The sequence below is a fragment of the Taudactylus pleione genome, unplaced genomic scaffold, assembly GCF_031769625.1.
Source record: "Taudactylus pleione unplaced genomic scaffold, aTauple2 ptg000539l, whole genome shotgun sequence".
Lineage (NCBI taxonomy): Eukaryota > Metazoa > Chordata > Amphibia > Anura > Myobatrachidae > Taudactylus > Taudactylus pleione.
The window spans coordinates 424,824-442,067 of NW_028284941.1; the positions used below are offsets into that span (position 1 = coordinate 424,824).

Genomic DNA, 17,244 nt, shown 5'->3' on the forward strand with positions numbered 1-17,244 from the left:
TATAGGCTTTGTGTGTGTGTAAGTGTCTGTATAGGCTGTGTGTGTAAGTGTCTCTGTATAGGCTTTGTGTATGTTAGTGTCTCTGTATAGGCTGTGTGTGTGTGTGTGTGTGTGTGTAAGTGTCTCTCTATAGGCTTTGTGTGTGTAAGTGTCTCTGTATAGTCTGTGTGTGTGTGAGTATCTCTGTATAAGCTTTGTGTGTGTGTAAGTGTCTCTGTATAGGCTTTGTGTGTGTGTAATTGTCTCTGTATAGGCTTTGTGTGTGTAAGTGTCTCTGTATAGGCTTTGTGTGTGCAAGTGTCTCTGTATAGGCTTTGTGTGTGTAAGTGTCTCTGTATAGGCTTTGTGTGTGTGTAAGTGTCTGTATAGGCTGTGTGTGTAAGTGTCTCTGTATAGGCTTTGTGTATGTTAGTGTCTCTGTATAGGCTGTGTGTGTGTGTGTGTGTAAGTGATTCTGCATAGGCTTTGTGTGTGTATGTAAGTGTCTCTGTATAGTCTGTGTGTGTGTGAGTATCTCTGTATAAGCTTTGTGTGTGTGTAAGTGTCTCTGTATAGGCTTTGTGTGTGTGTGTAAGTGTCTCTGTATAGGCTTTGTGTGTGTGTAAGTGTCTTTGTATAGGCTGTATGTGTGCAAGTGTCTCTGTATAGGCTTTGTGTGTGTAAGTGTCTCTGTATAGGCTTTGTGTGTGTGTAAGTGTCTGTATAGGCTGTGTGTGTAAGTGTCTCTGTATAGGCTTTGTGTATGTTAGTGTCTCTGTATAGGCTGTGTGTGTGTGTGTGTGTGTGTGTGTGTGTGTGTGTGTGTGTGTGTGTGTGTGTGTAAGTGTCTCTGTATAGGCTTTGTGTGTGTGTGTAAGTGTCTGTATAGGCTGTGTGTAAGTGTCTTTGTATAGGCTGTGTGTGTGTGTCTCTGTGTAGGTTTTGTGTGTGTAAGTGTCTCTGTATAGGCTGTGTGTGTGTGTGTCTCTGTATAGGCTTTGTGTGTGTAAGTGTCTCTGTATAGGCTTTGTGTGTGTGTAAGTGTCTATGTATTGGCTTTGTGTGTGTGTGTGTGTGTGTAAGTGTCTCTATATAGGCTATGTGTGTAAGTGTCTCTGTATAGGCTTTGTGTGTGTGTAAGTGTCTGTATAGGCTGTGTGTGTAATTGTCTCTGTATATGCTTTGTGTATGTTAGTGTCTCTGTATAGGCTGTGTGTGTGTGTGTTTGTAAGTGTCTCTGTATAGGCTTTGTGTGTGTGTGTGTAAGTGTCTCTGTATAGGCTATGTGTGTTAGTGTCTCTGTATAGGCTTTGTGTGTGTGTAAGTGTCTGTATAGGCTGTGTGTGTAAGTGTCTTTGTATAGGCTGTGTGTGTGTGTGAGTGTCTCTGTGTAGGCTTTGTGTGTGTAAGTGTCTCTGTATAGGCTGTGTGTGTGTGTCTCTGTATAGGCTTTGTGTGTGTAAGTGTCTCTGCATAGGCTATGTGTGTAAGTGTCTCTGTATAGGCTTTGTGTGTGTGTGTAAGTGTCTGTATAGGCTGTGTGTGTAAGTGTCTTTGTATAGGCTGTGTGTGTGTGAGTGTCTCTGTGTAGGCTTTGTGTGTGTAAGTGTCTCTGTATAGGCTGTGTGTGTAAGTGTCTCTGTATAGGCTTTGTGTGTGTAAGTGTTTCTGCATAGGCTTTGTGTGTGTATGTAAGTGTCTCTGTATAGGCTGTGTGTGTGAGTATCTCTGTATAAGCTTTGTGTGTGTGTAAGTGTCTCTGTATAGGCTTTGTGTGTGTGTAAGTGTATCTGTATATGTTGTGTGTGTGTAAGTGTCTCTGTATAGGCTGTATGTATGTGTCTCTGTATAGGTTTTGTGTGTGTAAGTGTCTCTGTATAGGCTGTGTGTGTGTAAGTGTCTCTGTATAGGCTTTGTGTGTGTGTAAGTGTCTGTATAGGCTGTGTGTGTAAGTGTCTCTGTATAGGCTTTGTGTATGTTAGTGTCTCTGTATAGGCTGTGTGTGTGTATGTAAGTGTCTCTGTATAGGCTTTGTGTGTGTGTGTGTAAGTGTCTCTGTATAGGCTGTGTGTAAGTATCTTTGTATAGGCTGTGTGTGTGTGTCTCTGTGTAGGCTTTGTGTGTGTGTGTCTCTGTATAGGCTTTGTGTGTGTAAGTGTCTCTGTATAGGCTTTGTGTGTGTAAGTGTCTCTGTATAGGCTATGTGTGTAAGTGTCTCTGTATAGGATTTGTGTGTGTGTAAGTGTCTGTATAGGCTGTGTGTGTAAGTGTCTTTGTATAGGCTGTGTGTGTGTGAGTGTCTCTGTGTAGGCTTTGTGTGTGTAAGTGTCTCTGTATAGGCTGTGTGTGTGTAAGTATTTCTGCATAGGCTTTGTGTGTGTATGTCAGTGTCTCTGTATAGGCTTTGTGTGTGTCTATAAGGGTGTCTATAGGCTTTGTGTGAGTGTGTGTGGGTGTCTGTATAGGCTTTCAGTGTGTTTGTAAGTGTCTCTGTATAGGCTTTGTATGTGTAAGTGTGTCTGTATAGGCTTTGTGTGTGTGTAAGGGTGTCTCTATAGGCTTTCAGTGTGTGTGTAAGTGTGTCTGTATAGGCTTTGTGTGTGTGTAAGTGTGTGTCTGTATAGGCTGTGTGTGTGTAAGTGTGTGTCTGTATAGGCTTTGTGTGTGTGTAAGTGTATATATTTATAGGCTTTGTGTGTGTATATATGTCATGGTGTATGTGTATATTTGTCAGTGTGTGTGTGTATATATGTGTCAGTGTTTGTGTGTATGTATATGTGTGTATATATATATATATATATGTATATGTCAGTGTGTATGTATGTATATTATCAGTGTGTGTGTATATATGTGTTAGTGTGTATATATGGTAGTGTGTGTATGTCTGTGTATATCTGTGTCAGTGTGTATCTATTGCTGTGTGTGTATATGTGTCAGTGTGTGGGTATATGTCTGTTTGTACCTGTCAGTGTGTGTCTGTGTGTTGAGAGACAATGTGGGGGGGAGTGATGGTGTGCTGAGAGTTGATGCAGGGGGGAGATGATGGTGTGCTGAGAGACGACTCGGCGGGGAGGCGATGGTGTGGCTAAGAAGAGATGACACAGAGGGAGATGATGGTTTGGCTGAGATGATGCAGTGAGATCAGTGCCAGATTAATGTCCACATGGGCCTGGAGCTGATATATATGAAGGGCCTATTGCAGAGGTTCCAAAACTTTTTTGAATCACGGCACCCTAGAGTATCAGCATTGTTTTCACGGCACCCTAAGCCAAACACGTGTTATTGAGAAATCCTGAAAAAATTTAGTGAAGTAGTAAAATGAAGTAAATTTTGATTACCTGTCATCCTTTGGGTCAGTAACGTGGTTGTGGATAGGTTTGAGCTTCTGTTTGTCCACATATTTACATTACATTGACAATAAATAATTTGATTTTGTCTGAACCACCAACCTGAGGCACCCCTGCAAGTGTCCTGAGGCACCCCAGGGTGTCACGGCACGCAGTTTGGGAAACACTGGCCTATTGTGTGCTGCTGCAGGGGGTGTGACAGTCGCAGCGATGGTATAACTAGAGATGTGAGGGCGTGAGCTGCGAGGTGTGGTCTGCACAGGGGGTGTGGCCAGTGCCATGGGTGTGGCTATAGTGGAGTACTTACAAGAAAAACTTGTGCTATGTGTGAAATGGTATGAACTCTATTGTCTGTCTTTCATTAAGTGCTAGAATAGTTAAATAAAATAAAATAAAAAAAAAATTGTTCACAGATCATTGTCATATTTCTATAAGTGTTCATCCCACATCCCTAGTCACTGCCTTAAATTAATAAATGAACTGCATTCTTTAGCTGTTCCTTTTTAAAAAAACAAATATCTGCAATGGTAATACTGGACTAGGGCAGTAAGGGCTACCTTACTGTACAGCTGTGTATGCATGAGCTTGTTTGGGCATTAAGTTTTTTTTGTTAAATAAAAAAAAAATTAGGTTTAAAATAAAAAAAAAAATTTAAAATGATAAAAAAACTCAGAAGTCTTTACATATAAAAATATATATTTTTTGTTTGTTTGTTTTTTAAAGTGTAATCTGTTATTACCATCCTGAGATAGTGCTAATAGAACAGGTAGGACGGGGACGGGATGTACTAAAGGGGAAAAAGCAGTAAAACCTCCGAAAATGCAGTTTTGGGGGTTTTTACCGCATTCCCCATATGTACACCAATGGGTAATGCCATCTTCATGTGGAGTTACCCAATAGAAGCCTATAGGCTTCTTAACGGTAAGCTCCCCCTTGGGAGGGATCCGATCGGATGCACACATATACAGAGTGATCGTGCAGTATAGCTGGGACTCAAAGGAGCAGCATGTATGCGCTGTGACACAGAACTGCACAGCACAGTGGAAACTGGATGGACCAGCAGAGGGTATGGGATGGTGAGCACAAGGGGGGGGGGGAATCTTAGGGACCTTCATAAACCGACTGTCTGGGGCCCATGTACACCTTAATCCAGGGCCTATTGCTCTTCCTGTTTGTGCTGACACTGTCCCTTTGGGAGCGGTGAGGTGGGTGTGACATCACACATGTGCAGAGGTGGTACTCTATACAACGCAGGGAGGGCTTCTGAAGTCTTCCATATCGCTTCCATATTGCTCAGCATCCCGAACACCAGCATCCCGAAGGTAAGTATATGGGTAAGGGTTAGTGTTAGTCCGGTGTTGGGGAGATTAGGGACCTCCCGGGGAGGATTAGGGTTAGGCACCGACCGGGGAAGGTTAGGCTGCAGGGAGGGGGGTTTAGGGTTAGGTACCACCGGGGGGAGGTTATGGTTAGGCACCAACCCGGGAGGGTTTGGTTTAGGGTGCGGGAAAAGGGGGGGTTAGGGTTAGGCACCACCAGGGTAGGGTTAGTGGAAGAAAGGGGAGGGTTAGGGTACTTAGATTGGGATGCCGCTGACGGTCTTCTGACCAGCGGCATCCTGTCCAGCGGTACATCATACAGGTTCCTGTGTGTGTGTATGTGTATATATATATATATATATATATTAGGGGTGAGCGGGTTCGGATTTCTGAAATCCGAGCCCCCCCGATCCGAGGCCGATCCGAGTCAGGCTTGACTTTTCCCGCTTGACTCGGATCTGAAATCGAGGCAAAACGTCATCATCCCGCCTTCCGGGTCTCACGGATTTTGGATCCTATATAAGGTACCCGCGTCAGCGCCATTTTCTCACTCGGCTGTGGACAGTGAAGAGGGAGGGTGGGAGTTAGGGCTGGCTGGGCTGTGTAGTGTTGTAGTGTAGTGTAGTGCAGTGTAGTGTTGTGCTGCGCTGTGCTGCTGTTGTCCATAGGGGCATTGTGTTTGTGAATTATGTGCACTGTGGCTGCACGTGCATCAACAAAGGAGCAGCGCCAAACATGCGCCTGTGTCCCATAAGTAAAAGGCCGGTTGGCTTGTCCGTTAAAGGGTGCTGTAACCCCCAAAGGGCACTCCAAACAAAATAAAAAAATATATTTTTCTGTGTTTGTGAATTGTGTGCACTGTGGCTGCACGTGCATCAACGAAGGAGCAGCGCCAAGCGTGCGCCTGTGTCCCATAAGTAAAAGGCAGGCTGGCTTGTCTGTTAAAGGGTGCTGTAACCCCCAAAGGGTACTCCAAACAAAATAAAAATATATATTTTTTTGTGTTTGTGAATTGTGTGCACTGTGGCTGCACGTGCATCAACGAAGGAGCAGCGCCAAGCGTGCGCCTGTGTCCCATAAGTAAAAGGCCGGCTGGCTTGTCCGTTAAAGGGTGCTGTAACCCCCAAAGTACACTCCAAACAAAATAAAAATATATTTTCTGTGTTTGTGAATTGTGTGCGCAGTAGCCGCACGTGCATCAGCAAAGTAGTACCAAGCGTGCGCCGGATTGACCGCTAAAGGGTGCTTTAACCCCCAAAGGGCACTCCAAACAAAATAAAAAAATATATTTTTCTGTGTTTGTGAATTGTGTGCACTGTGGCTGCACGTGCATCAACGAAGGAGCAGCGCCAAGCGTGCACCTGTGTCCCATAAGTAAAAGGCCAGCTGGCTTGTCCGTTAAAGGGTGCTGTAACCCCCAAAGGGCACTCCAAACAAAATAAAAAAATATATTTTTCTGTGTTTGTGAATTGTGTGCAATGTGGCTGCACGTGCATCAAAGAAGGAGCAGCGCCAAGCATGCGCCTGTGTCCCATAAGAAAACGTCCGGCAGGCTTGTCCGTTAAAGGGTGCTGTAACCCCCAAAGGGAACTCCAAACAAAATAAAAATATATATTTTTCTGTGTTTGTGAATTGTGTGCACTGTGGCTGCACGTGCATCAATGAAGGATCAGCGCCAAGCGTGCGCCTGTGTCCCATAAGTAAAAGGCCGGCTGGCTTGTCCACTAAAGGGTGCTGTAACCCCCAAAGGGCACTCCAAACAAAATAAAAAAATATATTTTTTAGTGTTTGTGAATTGTGTGCACTGTGGCTGCACGTGCATCAACGAAGGAGCAGCGCCAAGCGTGCGCCTGTGTCCCATAAGTAAAAGGCCGGCTGGCTTGTCCGTTAAAGGGTGCTGTAACCCCCAAAGGGAACTCCAAACAAAATAAAAAAATATATTTTTCTGTGTTTGTGAATTGTGTGCAATGTGGCTGCACGTGCATCAAAGAAGGAGCAGCGCCAAGCGTGCGCCTGTGTCCCATAAGTAAAAGGCCGGCTGGCTTGTCCGTTAAAGGGTGCTGTAACCCCCAAAGTACACTCCAAACAAAATAAAAATATATTTTCTGTGTTTGTGAATTGTGTGCGCAGTAGCCGCACATGCATCAACAAAGTAGTGCCAAGCGTGCGCCTGTGTCCCATAAATAAAGGGCCGGCTGGATTGACCGTTAAAGGGTGCTGTAACCCCCAAAGGGAACTCCAAACAAAATAAAAATATATATTTTTCTGTGTTTGTGAATTGTGTGTACTGTGGCTGCACGTGCATCAACGAAGGAGCAGCGCCAAGCGTGCGCCTGTGTCCCATAAGTAAAAGGCCGGCTGGCTTGTCCGCTAAAGGGTGCTGTAACCCCCAAAGGGCACTCCAAACAAAATAAAAAAATATATTTTTCTCTGTTTGTGAATTGTGTGCGCAGTAGCCGTACTTGCATCAACAAAGTAGTGCCAAGCGTGCGCCTGTGTCCCATAAGTAAAAGGCGAGCTGGATTGACCGCTAAAGGGTGCTGTAACTCACAAAGGGCAGTCCAAACAAAATAAAACCTTTTTTTCTGTGTTTGTGAATTGTGTGCACTGTGGCTGCACGTGCATCAACAAAGGAGCAGCGCCAAGCGTGCGCCTGTGTCCCATAAGTAAAGGCCCGGCTGGCTCATTTCTTAAAGGGTGGTGTAACCCACAATGTGCACTAGTCTCCAACAAAAATAAAAAATTATTTTCTGTGTTTGTGTGCGCCTTAGCCGCACGTATATATCAATATAACATAAATGGAGGACCAAACTTTCTCCGATAAAAATAAAATAGAGAAAGATCAAGAACCACTTCCTCCTAGTGCTGAAGCTGCTGCCACTAGTCATGACATAGACGATAACATGCCATCAACGTAGTCTGCCAAGGCCGATGCCCAATGTCATAGTAGAGGACACATACAATCCCAAATGACAAAGTTCAGGAAAATGACCTTGAAAAAAACATTTAAATCATCTGAAGAGAAACGTAAACTTGCCAATATGCCATTTACGACACGGAGTGGCAAGGAATGGCTAAGGTCTTTCCCTATGTTCATGACTAGTGGTTCAGCTTCACATGACGATGGAAGCCCACCTTCCACTAAAAAAATCAAACGAGTTAAGCTGGCAAAAGCACAGCGAAGAACTGTGTGTTCTAAGAAGATATCAGAAATCCCCAAGGAGAGTCCAAGTGTGGTGGTGGTTGCGATGCCTGACCTTCCCAGCACTGGACGGGAAGAGGTGGCTCTTTCCACCATTTGCATGCCCCCTGCAAGTGCTGAAAGGAGCACCCACAGTCCACTTGCTGATATGCAAATTGGAGATGTCACTGTTGAAGTACAACAGGATGAGGATACTGGTGTAGCTGGCGCTGAGGAGGAAGTTGGCGAGGAGGATTCTGATGGTGATGTGGTTTGTTTAAATCAGGCTCCGGGGGAGACAGTTGTTGTCCATGGGATGAAAAAACCCATCACGGTCAACCTGGGCAGAAGACCAAACAATGCACCTCTTTGGTCTGGCAATATTTCTATCCAAATCCGGACAACAACTGTCTTGCCATATGTACCATATGTAAAGGTGGAATAAATAGGGGTAGGGACGTTAACCACCTAGGAACATCCTCCCTTATACGGCACCTGCAGCGCGTTCATAAAAAGTTACTGTCAAGTTCAGAAACTTTGGCTAAGACCGTAAGCGGTCCAGGGACACCTAAATCCCGTTGTCCTGTTGTATCCAAGCGCCTGCAAACCACACCGTCAACTCCCTCATAGTCTATTTCCTCCTTAGTCAGGATCGGAAGTAGTCCTGCAGGACATGTCACTGGCATGATTGACTCTCCTATCCGGGATTCCTCCGGAGGATCCTGTATTGCTATGCCTCCTGCTGCCGCTGCTGCTGTTTCTGCTGCTGGGAGTCGTTCATCATCCCAGAGAGGAAGTAGGAACACCACTACTTTTACTAAACAATTGACCCTCCAACAGTCCTTAGCGAGGAGAATGAAGTACGACAGCAGTCATCCTGAAGCAAAACGTATAACTGAGGCCTTGACTGCTATGTTGGTGTTAGATGTGCGTCCGGTATCCGCCATTAGTGCAGTGGGATTTAGACAATTGATAAAGGTAGTGTGTCCCCGGGTTCCAAATCCCGTCTAGATTCCACTTCACTAGGCAGGCGATACCGAGACTGTACAGAAACGTCAGAAAAAGTGTCCTCAGTTTCCTGAAAAATGGCGTTGTACCCAATGTCCACTTAACCACGGACATGTGGACAAGTGGAACAGGGCAGACTAAGGACTATATGACTGTGACAGCCCACTGGGTAGATGTATCACCTTACGCAGCAACAGCAGCAGCGTCACCAGTAGCAGCATCTCAGAAACGCCAGCTCGTTCCAAGGCAGGCTACGCTGTGTATCACCGGTTTCAGTAAGAGGCACACCGCCGACAACCTCTTAGAGAAACTGAGGGAAATCATCGCCCAGTGGCTTACCCCACTTAGACTCTCCTGGGGATTTGTGATATCTGACAACGCCACCAATATTGTGCGGGCATTACATCTGGGCAAATTCCAGCACGTCCCATGTTTTGCTCACAGAATAAACTTGGTGGTGCAGAATTTTCTGAAAAGCGACAGGGGCGTGTAGGAGATGCTTTGGGTGGCCCGAAAAATTTCTGGCCACTTTTGCCATTCAGCGACTGTGTGCCGAAGACTGGAGCGCCAGCAAACACTCTTGAACCTGCCCCGCCATCACCTGAAGCAAGAGGTTGTGACGCGGTGGAACTCAACCCTCTATATGCTTCAGAGGATGGAGGAGCAGCAAAAGGCCATTCAAGCCTATACATCCACCTATGACATAGGCAAAGGAGGGGGTATGCACCTGACTCAGGTTGAGTCAGGTCATTCCCCTCAACAGGCTTTTGCAGAAGCAGCTGGAGAAAGTGAAGGAGGAGCTAAGACGGAGCGATTCCGCTCGGCATGTGGGGCTTGTGGATGAAGCCCTTCATTTGCTTTGCCAGGATTCCAGGGTGGTCAATCTGTTGAAATCAGACCACTACATTTTGGCCACCGTGCTCGATCCTAGGTTTAAAGCCTATGTGGTGTCTCTCTTTCCGGCCAACACAAGCCTGCAGAGGTGCAAAGACCTGCTGGTGAACACACTGTCAGCTGAAGCGGGACGTGACACGTCAACAGCTCCTTCTTCATTTTCTCCCGCAACTGGGGCTGCCAGGAAAAACTTAGGAATCCTAAGCAACCCGCTGGCGGTGATGCAGGGCAGGAAGGACCAAGTTTGGACATCTGGTCCGGACTGAAGGACATGGCAACAATTTCTGACATGTCTACTGTCACTACATATGATACTGTCACCATTGACAGAATGGTGGAGGATTACATCGGTGACAGCATCCAAGTAGGCATGTCAGACAGTCCATACCTGTACTGGCAGGAAAAAGAGGCAATTTGGAGGTCCCTGTACAAACTGGCTCTATTGTACCTGAGTTGCCCCCCCTCCAGTGTGTACTCCGAAAGAGTGTTTAGTGCAGCCGGGAACCTTGTCAGCGAAAGGCGTAGGAGGTTGCTTCCACAAAATGTGGAGAAGATGATGTTCATAAAAATAAATTATCAACTCTTCCAGGGAGACCAGCCTCCAGAACGTACAGAGGGACCTGTGGTGGTGGATTCCAGTGGGGACGAGTTAATACTCTGTGAGGATGAGGATGTACACAACACTGAAGAGGGTGAGGAATCGGTGGATGAGGAGGATGAGGACGACATCTTGCCTCCGTAGAGCCAGTTTGAGCAGGGACAGATTAATTTTCAGCTTGTTTTGTGGGGGCCCAAACGAACCAATCATTTCAGCCACAGTTGTGTGGCAGACCCTGGCGCTGAAATGATTGCTTTGTTAAAGTGTGCATGTCCTGTTTATACAACATAAGGGTGGGTGGGAGGGCCCAAGGACAATTCCATCTTGCACAACTTTTTTTTCTTTGCATTATGTACAGTATGGGGCCTAGTTTTTCAAACTGCCATCCTGTCTGCCACTGCAGTATCACTCCTAGATGGGTCACGTGTTTGTGCCGCCCACTCGTGTCGCTTAACATAGTCATCCAGCTACCTCGGTGCAACCTTTTGGACATAAAAACACTATTGTGAGGTGTTCAGAATAGACTGGAAATGAGTGGAAATTAATGTTACTGAGGTAAATAATAGCACAGGAGCATAAAAACCAACACATTCTGTGATTTTAGCTGTTTTTATGCTTTTTTAAAAAAAAATACAGATCCAAAACCCAGAACCCAAAACACGGAAGGGTGGTTTTGGCAAAACCAATCCAGATCCAAAACATGAAGAAAGATCCAAAACACAAAACACGAAAAGTGGCCGGTGCACACCCCTAATATATATATATATATATATATATACTGTACATACATGCATATATACATATATATATATATACACACTATAAACACATATTTATACATACATATATACACATACATACATATACAGTATATTATATACACATTACAATATATATATATATATATACAGCTATAGATAGACAGACAGACACAGACATTACACTCACCTCTGGTTATGTACACTTTTCTGAGTTTTCTCACTAGTGTCCGGTTGCAGTGTGCCAGCTCAGTTGCCAAGGAGGGGTGAGGGGTCAATGGCTGGGCTTTAGAAAACCCAGGGGCAGAGTTATTAGCATCCCGGTATACAGATGAATGGACGGAGCTTAATGTGATTTGGGGGCGGAGCTTAGCGCAATTTGGGGTGGAACTTAGCGCAACTCAGAATGCACTGTCGGCCTGCCTGGAGGCGGAGTTTTGGACAGTCTGGGGGCGGAGCTATGAGCGGGCCCGAGGATAAGCGGGGATTCGGGCAATGGGGCCAGGGGTGGAAGGAATGGGAGATAATCCTGCAGAATGGACAGGGCTTTGGAACACTGTAGTGGACTTGTGACAGGAAAAGTTTTTTCCTGTCAACACAGCATGCACTGCAGTAGGTCCTGTGTGCCTATTTTCATGGTGTGGCCTAGAGCTGGAGCTCCACCCGGCCCATTGTTAATCTGGCCCTGAGTGAGATGGTGGTGTGGCTGAGAGATGCAGAGGGAAGGAAGTTACAGAAGGGGAACGAGTCTGGTTGAACCACTATCGTATGATGACCTTGTTAATATTCCTACACAAACAGGCATCTTCCGGACAATGTGACCTACATGAATAGTGAATACCGACTGAAGAGGCCGTCGTCCCAGGAAGGATGTATTTCTTCAAAGGTTCCACATTGTGAAAAACCACCGTATAGGTAAGGTGCATATGGAATAGAAAGCTATGTTCCCAGACTGATAAGAAATTGGTGGCGTGTCATGTTGGCCTGCCCCATTTTCAGTAGCCATGCCCCTTTTGTCATTTGACCACGCCCATTTTTTGTGTTGAGAGACAATGCAGGGGAGTGATGGGAGGTGTAGGGAGGTGTTTGGGATTATGTCCAGGGCAGAGGATAGGCAGGGAGAGAGTGAGGTGAGGTGTTTGCTGCTCAAGCAGACAGAGAGAGTAGTTCAGGCAGCAGTGATGAGGGGCCCAGGCAGAGGGGTAAGAACAATACAGGGCACAATCTGAAGTTTACATGGGAGGAAAACATGGCCCTAGCTCAGGAGGTCATGAAACATCACCACCTGCTGTTTGGCCATAAGTCTACCAGCACATCTGCCCGTCGCAAGAATGCCATCTGGGCATCCTTGGAGAGTGCTGTAAATGCTGAGGGGACCACTTGCCGCTCTCTGGATAATATCAAAAAACGCTTTTCGGACATAAAACGTCATGTCAAAGAAAAGATATAAAATGAGGCCCAGGCAGCCAGAGAAAGTGGCAGAGGATCACCCTACCAGGCAGACAACCTGGACTACGAGGAAGTGGTTAAACCCATGATCTCACCAGAGGTGGTCAGACATCTGACTGTCCCGGATACCAATACCCCCAGGCGCAGTGGTAAGTTTTTTTTTATTAAAAAGTGTTTCTTTATTATTAAAGGTGTTGTTTTTTTTCTGTGACCATGTTTTTCTATTTATTTTGTGTTTGGTGACTATTCTTTTTTATTTTTTTTTGGGGGGGGGTAGTTTGTCTCAGTTTCCAACATTTCTAAGTGTGTTATTGTTTTTTTTTTTTAGTTCTATTTTGACATTGCAAAGGAGTCATGTTATTGTGTAGGCCAGGGGTGGTTAATATAAATCCCTACAGCTCTTGTGGAACTACATATACCAGCATGCTATAGTGTTTGCATGTCCTCATATGTTATCTATTGTAGACCATGCTGGGTTGTGTAGTGCCACAGCAGCAGGAGGTTGTATTATTAGTTAATTTATGTTATGGTTTTTGGCGTAATGTATAGTTTCTTTTTGCAACAATATTTTTTTGGTGCTTTTTTATTTTTGGTAAAAAGTGCAAAATGTAGACCCGGCTTGCCATTTCATTTGTTTAGTAAGGACAATACATTAAATCAGTGTTAATTTGCCAAACACACTACACTTGATTTGATACTTCACACCCCACTATGGCTTGTTCTTGTTTTGTTTGGGCAACATGTTAAAGTAGGTGTCTCACATGGCTCAAATTTTAGTATCATCACCTACGAGCTCAATTATTACTCATATCTTGGATTTTGGACTCTACAGACTAATGTTAAGGTTCTGTGCTTGGTGTGTGTTTATTATTGTGTATGCTACTTAAATAATGTTGATCATGTAAATCTTTGCCAACATACAATAACCTTTTTCACAAACATATTTTTGCCATACTCAACAATACTAATGTACATTTCAAACAATTTTTTTTGTTTTGTTTTTCATTACCTAAAAAATACATAAATGCTTATATGTTGTTTCAGCAAATTACTAAATCAAACTGCAAAATCAAATTCCAATCACAAACTGTTTTTTTTCTCTTATCAATTCATTTTTAAATAGGCAAAAAAATGAAAACTCAGGCAACAGGAGGATACCGATTTGGAAGAGGCCGGTAGATAAGACTACAAAGTGTTTACACAACAGTAAAATGAAAACTGGTAAAATAGATAACTTCAATTCTTTCAGGCCCATCCAGACAACAGCAAACACCAGCAGGAAAAAGGCTACATAGCCAAGTGCGGGCCAAGGACACTGATGCTGCAGGTAATTCATGTCTAACATTGTTGCCTCTGCTTTCACCATTTAGAAGCACAAATGTCAAAATTGAAATGTTTGTCATTAAGCTCCAGCCAGCCCACAGCAACCATCACGGACCAAAAGACACTCCAGGCAACTTCACGTTTTGGATTTGGCTGATGAAGGTAATTAAATGGAAACATTATTCGTCTACCTGCAGACAAGATGTAAAAAGTAAAGATTAAAGTCTTGTTCTTTTAATTTTCAGGACCCTCCTTGTCTTCCACACAAATTTCCCCCCTGAACACACCTACAGCAAGGCACCGGTCCAACAATGTCCTCTCTGAATGTGACTTCTGGTCCTGAATCCCCACTTCTGGAAGGTGAGTCTGTGATTACAGTAAAGAGACAATTACACTGCACACTACAACATTTCTAGCTGACAACAAAAGTGTTGTATACACATACTGTAATTATATTTTACACTAAATGGCTTGTAATTGAGTGCTTCCAGGGCTTAGATCGTAAGTTTTTATTTATAATACTTTAAGGATGGGTACTGTTGTGGCCAAATAAAGTACTGTTTCTAGGTGAGGGGACACACACCAGCATGGGCACACACCATATTGTTTTGTGTATTTCATACATTAAACACCCATTACTTAGATTACCTTCAAAATATCCAAACTAAAATACAAACACATCAATCTTCACAAACAATAATTTCAGCACGTATACAGGTAACATCCTACATAGAATACATCTGTCTCAAGATTATTGTCTAAAGGTTAATTACGTCTCTACGGTCCAATTGTCAAAGCACATTTTATAGTCAAATGTAAACTTGGGAAATGACAAAAGACACAGCTGTTGACCCTTTAAAAGAACCAAAGGTAACTTAGATGTTACTATAATATCTGTTGGAAACAATCTTGCAAAATATCATTGTAAAACAACATTTGTCAGCCAACATTACCCCAAAACCTCCTACTCTGATGGACATTTGTAAGTGTTCAGATGACTTAATGAGGAGGTGTTCATTAATTAAACCATTATGAACCCAATAGATTTTACCAACATTTAGATGCACTTGTTTATACTTGCTTTATACTTTTCACAAAACCAACTAAAGAAAATAACAAGATGTTTGGTGATGTCTTGTCACCCAAAGTGGCTTTTTAAATATAGTGTTTTTATTGACAGGTGAAGATGTTGTTCTTATTGTGTAAAACATTTAAAACCGATATCATGGATAAGTATGTCAAACAACATCATAAATATTACTGGCCTTTTTCTAAGCTAATAAAGCACACCTTAAAATAACATATACTCTTCCACCAAAACCACAAAGTTTGATTACATTTTTCAAAGTGTGTTATATAATTGATTGTGTTTTCTGAATTTAGGCACACCCCATACATTATGAGGGATATCGAATTTTAGCAATAAATAAAGATTCTTGTCAAATTTTGCAGCATATTGAAGCTTTACATGACTTCAAATATGTATTTATGTTTTTAATGCTACAAAAGAAGTCTTAAAGCCTTATGTTTACTGTCCAAATATGTGTCCCAAAAAATACTTACCCCAAACTCTTTTAAAGGCTTGCATGACACACCAGTGGATCTGGTGGAAGACCACAGCAATTTGGAACCTGCAGAAGAAGATGATGATCATGTTACTCTAACAATGTTACCTGTATCTCCATCGATGACAACCCAGCATACAGAACATTAGACAACACCAGAACAACAGTCAACCCCTATTCCTCCTCCTCCTCCTGGTCAGCCAGACCTATCCTATTACCAAGCTAAGTTAGAGTATCAAAAGCAACAGCTCAATCTTCTCACCACCCAAATTTGTCAAATTAATCTGTTAAACAAACATTCACACAGGCGAAATAGGTCCATGTCGGGACAAACAGTACAACACACACGTTTGCCCAACTGTCTTGAACAAATTAGAGAAGGCAATAGTAGGTTCCAAAATACTTTTTTATTGATGCAGGAAAATCATGAAAGATATCACGAAGCTAATAACCGCTTTCATGCAACTTTCTTGCATCTACTTGACAACTAGAACACTGCTCTATATGACAAAAATGCCATAATGGTTAATTTTGGAACCCAGATCTTAGGGCGCTTACCCGACAAAAGCGTAAGTACTTCTGGAGCTAGCACTTCCCAGACAAATACACCTGCAAGCACACCACCAAGATGGACACCACGCACTAGAGGTGGAATGCAAGAGGCACGTGGTGGCAAAGTACCACCTAGGGGTAGGTTTTAAAGGCAAAATGTTAGGCACTAACAGAAACCATTCATCTTATGTGTAAGTTGACCATGTTGTTTAAAATGTTCTACATTTTTAACACTAAGGAAAGGTGCAGTTGTGGTGGCCGTACAAGTTAACACCAATTTATGATCAATACCAAACATATCACAATGGTGTTAAGTGTGTTGTTTACATAAAGTTTAAATATGCTTTCATTTTTCAATAAACCACATTTATCTGTCCAAAACCACAAATTTCCGACATAATGGAAAGTAAAGATTGTGTGGGTATGTGTATGTGTTTTACATACCATAAACGAATATGCAAGTGTTTTTTCATGTATGTTTGAAAGAATACTATTTTTTGGACAAAAAAACAACAGCAAAATATGTGTACCTTAAAATCACATTATATTGATTCAACACAATGTTGTCTGCTGAACACTTTTGAGCCACAAAGGGGACTGTGCATGTTGCCTTGGTAAACAATAGACACTGTTTTATATTTCATTAGTTAATGTTTAATGAAAATAAATATAAAACAACAAAACTCAAAAAATATACCTTATTACCACAATCAGAAGAAAACAAAAGAATGGTTAATAATATTTTTGCAAAAAATGACAGCACTTCACTAATAATAATCTCTATTATATTGTAATACATCAGCCAAAAAATAAATAAATAAATAAAAAAGGGTTGTTTGTGTTTTCCTTATTTTAAGTTTAACATAAATATTTGGTTATCACACGTGTAAAATATTGTGGTAGGTTAGTTTATAATGAACACCCTAAAAATTAAATTTCCTGAAAAATTGTAGTATTAAAAACTATAGCACCATAGCAGAAGAATATTACAATGCTGATCTATCAAATGAGGTTGCTTGACAAGGAGAAGTCCTCCCCAACTAAGCAAGTCAAAAACAAATAATGCTGACACATTTAATGGGGAAAACATTACATTTAACATCTTGGACTTTAACTTTAAAACATGTGTACACTAATGACAACATTAAATAGCCAACTCCAAAGGTGAAGTCATGTTTTAAAGGTGAAAACAGGGGTAGGTAACTACACACAAACAAATCTAATCATTTACCCTGGAAATGCTGAGTGATGAGCTGTAGCCTGATCTGCCT

The 17,244-nt window shown here is 42.9% G+C and overlaps 1 protein-coding gene across 4 annotated transcripts in view; it reads left to right on the top strand.

Annotated features, from left to right (window-relative positions):
* The window catches only part of LOC148500920 (uncharacterized), a 30,932-nt gene extending 14,170 nt beyond the window's left edge, over positions 1 to 16,762 (top strand). The window contains exons 1-7 of one of the 4 annotated variants that reach the window (XM_088451176.1): positions 10,348 to 10,420; positions 11,886 to 11,999; positions 13,657 to 13,708; positions 13,783 to 13,860; positions 13,941 to 14,018; positions 14,102 to 14,216; positions 15,437 to 16,762. In XM_088451176.1, coding sequence (XP_088307302.1) covers positions 11,911 to 11,999; positions 13,657 to 13,708; positions 13,783 to 13,860; positions 13,941 to 14,018; positions 14,102 to 14,137 — 333 coding nt within the window. In that variant the 5' untranslated portion in view covers positions 10,348 to 10,420; positions 11,886 to 11,910 and the 3' untranslated portion in view covers positions 14,138 to 14,216; positions 15,437 to 16,762. Of the gene's footprint in view, positions 1 to 10,347; positions 10,421 to 11,885; positions 12,000 to 13,656; positions 13,861 to 13,940; positions 14,019 to 14,101; positions 14,217 to 15,436 lie in introns of those variants that run through there. The other 3 variants (XM_088451175.1, XR_015870102.1, XR_015870103.1) reach the window with 3 other exon arrangements.
* The last annotated feature ends 482 nt before the right edge of the window (positions 16,763 to 17,244 follow it).